Source organism: Vigna radiata, unplaced genomic scaffold (genome assembly GCF_000741045.1).
Source record: "Vigna radiata var. radiata cultivar VC1973A unplaced genomic scaffold, Vradiata_ver6 scaffold_2032, whole genome shotgun sequence".
Taxonomy (NCBI): Eukaryota; Viridiplantae; Streptophyta; class Magnoliopsida; order Fabales; family Fabaceae; genus Vigna; species Vigna radiata.
In genome coordinates, this window is record NW_014542691.1 from 1 (window position 1) to 1397 (window position 1397).

General features: G+C 33.9%; 1 protein-coding gene across 1 annotated transcript; it reads right to left on the reverse strand.

Moving 5' to 3' along the window:
- Nucleotides 1–6: 6 nt before the first annotated feature.
- LOC106780569 (GDSL esterase/lipase At4g01130-like) lies at nucleotides 7–1248 on the reverse strand (the record flags this gene model as incomplete). Its single annotated transcript, XM_014668871.2, has 2 exons — nucleotides 924–1248; nucleotides 7–101 (listed from the first exon to the last, which is right to left on the reverse strand). Coding segments are annotated over exons 1-2 (333 nt in total), but the record flags the coding sequence as incomplete, so codon positions are not given.
- Between the last annotated feature and the right edge of the window lie 149 nt (nucleotides 1249–1397).

Below are 1397 nucleotides of genomic sequence, written 5' to 3' on the forward strand. Positions count from 1 at the left end.
AAGCACAGTAGATGCCAGTGTAGCATAATTAGCTCCATGTCTATAATCAGATCCAATTGATTGCAGATATGGACTCAAAAATGGCAATCCAAGAGCTTGAGCTGCCCAATGAAATGCAACATATAGCTTGTCTAATATTAGTACTGTACTGCTGATAGAATGGTTTCTCATATTGCAGTGAATAAAACAGATTTTATTAAATTGACTGTTTGCTCCACATATAACAGCTCAAGCATTAAATCATATCTTTAATCTATGAAAGATAAATGACAAAATACACAAGAGATACATTGTCAATTTTAAAATTTTTCTTTTCTTGAACTCCCAAAAGGAAAAAAACTGAAACATTTGAAGGGTGGGAAGGTGAACATGTAGTTCAGGAAGTCCCAGAGACGTATTAAAAAGTGACACCATTAATTACTAGGGATGTCTAAAAGATAATGACAACCCACAGCTATTCAACTCTTTCTAGCTGGGCGTTTTTTCTTGTGAGTAAGAGTGTGACAGCAATAAAGACGAGTCTTAGATTTTCTCATAAACAGACGAAAAATGTAGGAGAGATACAAATATATAACAGATAAGGAGAAATTTGCTAAAATCTGTTAGGTTTCCCAGTTTCAAGCAGATATATTACACCCAAAGATCAAGGCACCGACTTTATCATTATGGTGTAGTCACGTGAGTGAATTGTGTTTATCTTACCCTTTATAAAAATCGATAAGGTCTCACCTAATGAAGGACAGCAGAACCAAAAGCTTAAATCTTTCTTGAAATTTTCATTCTTGTTCGTTTAGGTTCAATGTCCAGACTCATAAGGTGAGAGATATTATACAAAAACAAAGAAAATGAACAAATTCTGACAATGGTTAAACTGAAACATTAGAAAACCTTAAAGAAAATTAAGATGACAGAGTTTTAGTTACCAAGAAAATCAACTATGAGTCTCCCATCTGTGGCTCTTCCTACTGGTTTCTTGAAGTAAGTCACCCCAAAGGGACCAGATTGAGAAGGAAAAGCTGCCCAAAAGCCACCAGTATCTGAATTTGAATCACCAAAGTTGAAAATTGCTTCAAAATCACACTTGTTCTGACTTGAACCGATAATGCAAAGCAATACAAGGGTAAAAAAGACCAAGAAATTGGAGGATGCCATTGAAGTCATTTTTGTGAGCTTGAAGAAACTGTCCTATGAGATAGTGCTGGACGAATAATGGGTGACCTCTCCTTTTCTAGTTTTGTTTATTTTTGCAGTTTTAACTGCATTCACTTTACAATAATGTATCACAATAATTGATATTCATCTTACACATTCCACATTTTCAATATAGTACCTATGCTATTAAAAATTATTAGTGTTTTCGTATAACTAACTACTTTTATTCTCTTGGAAATATTAAA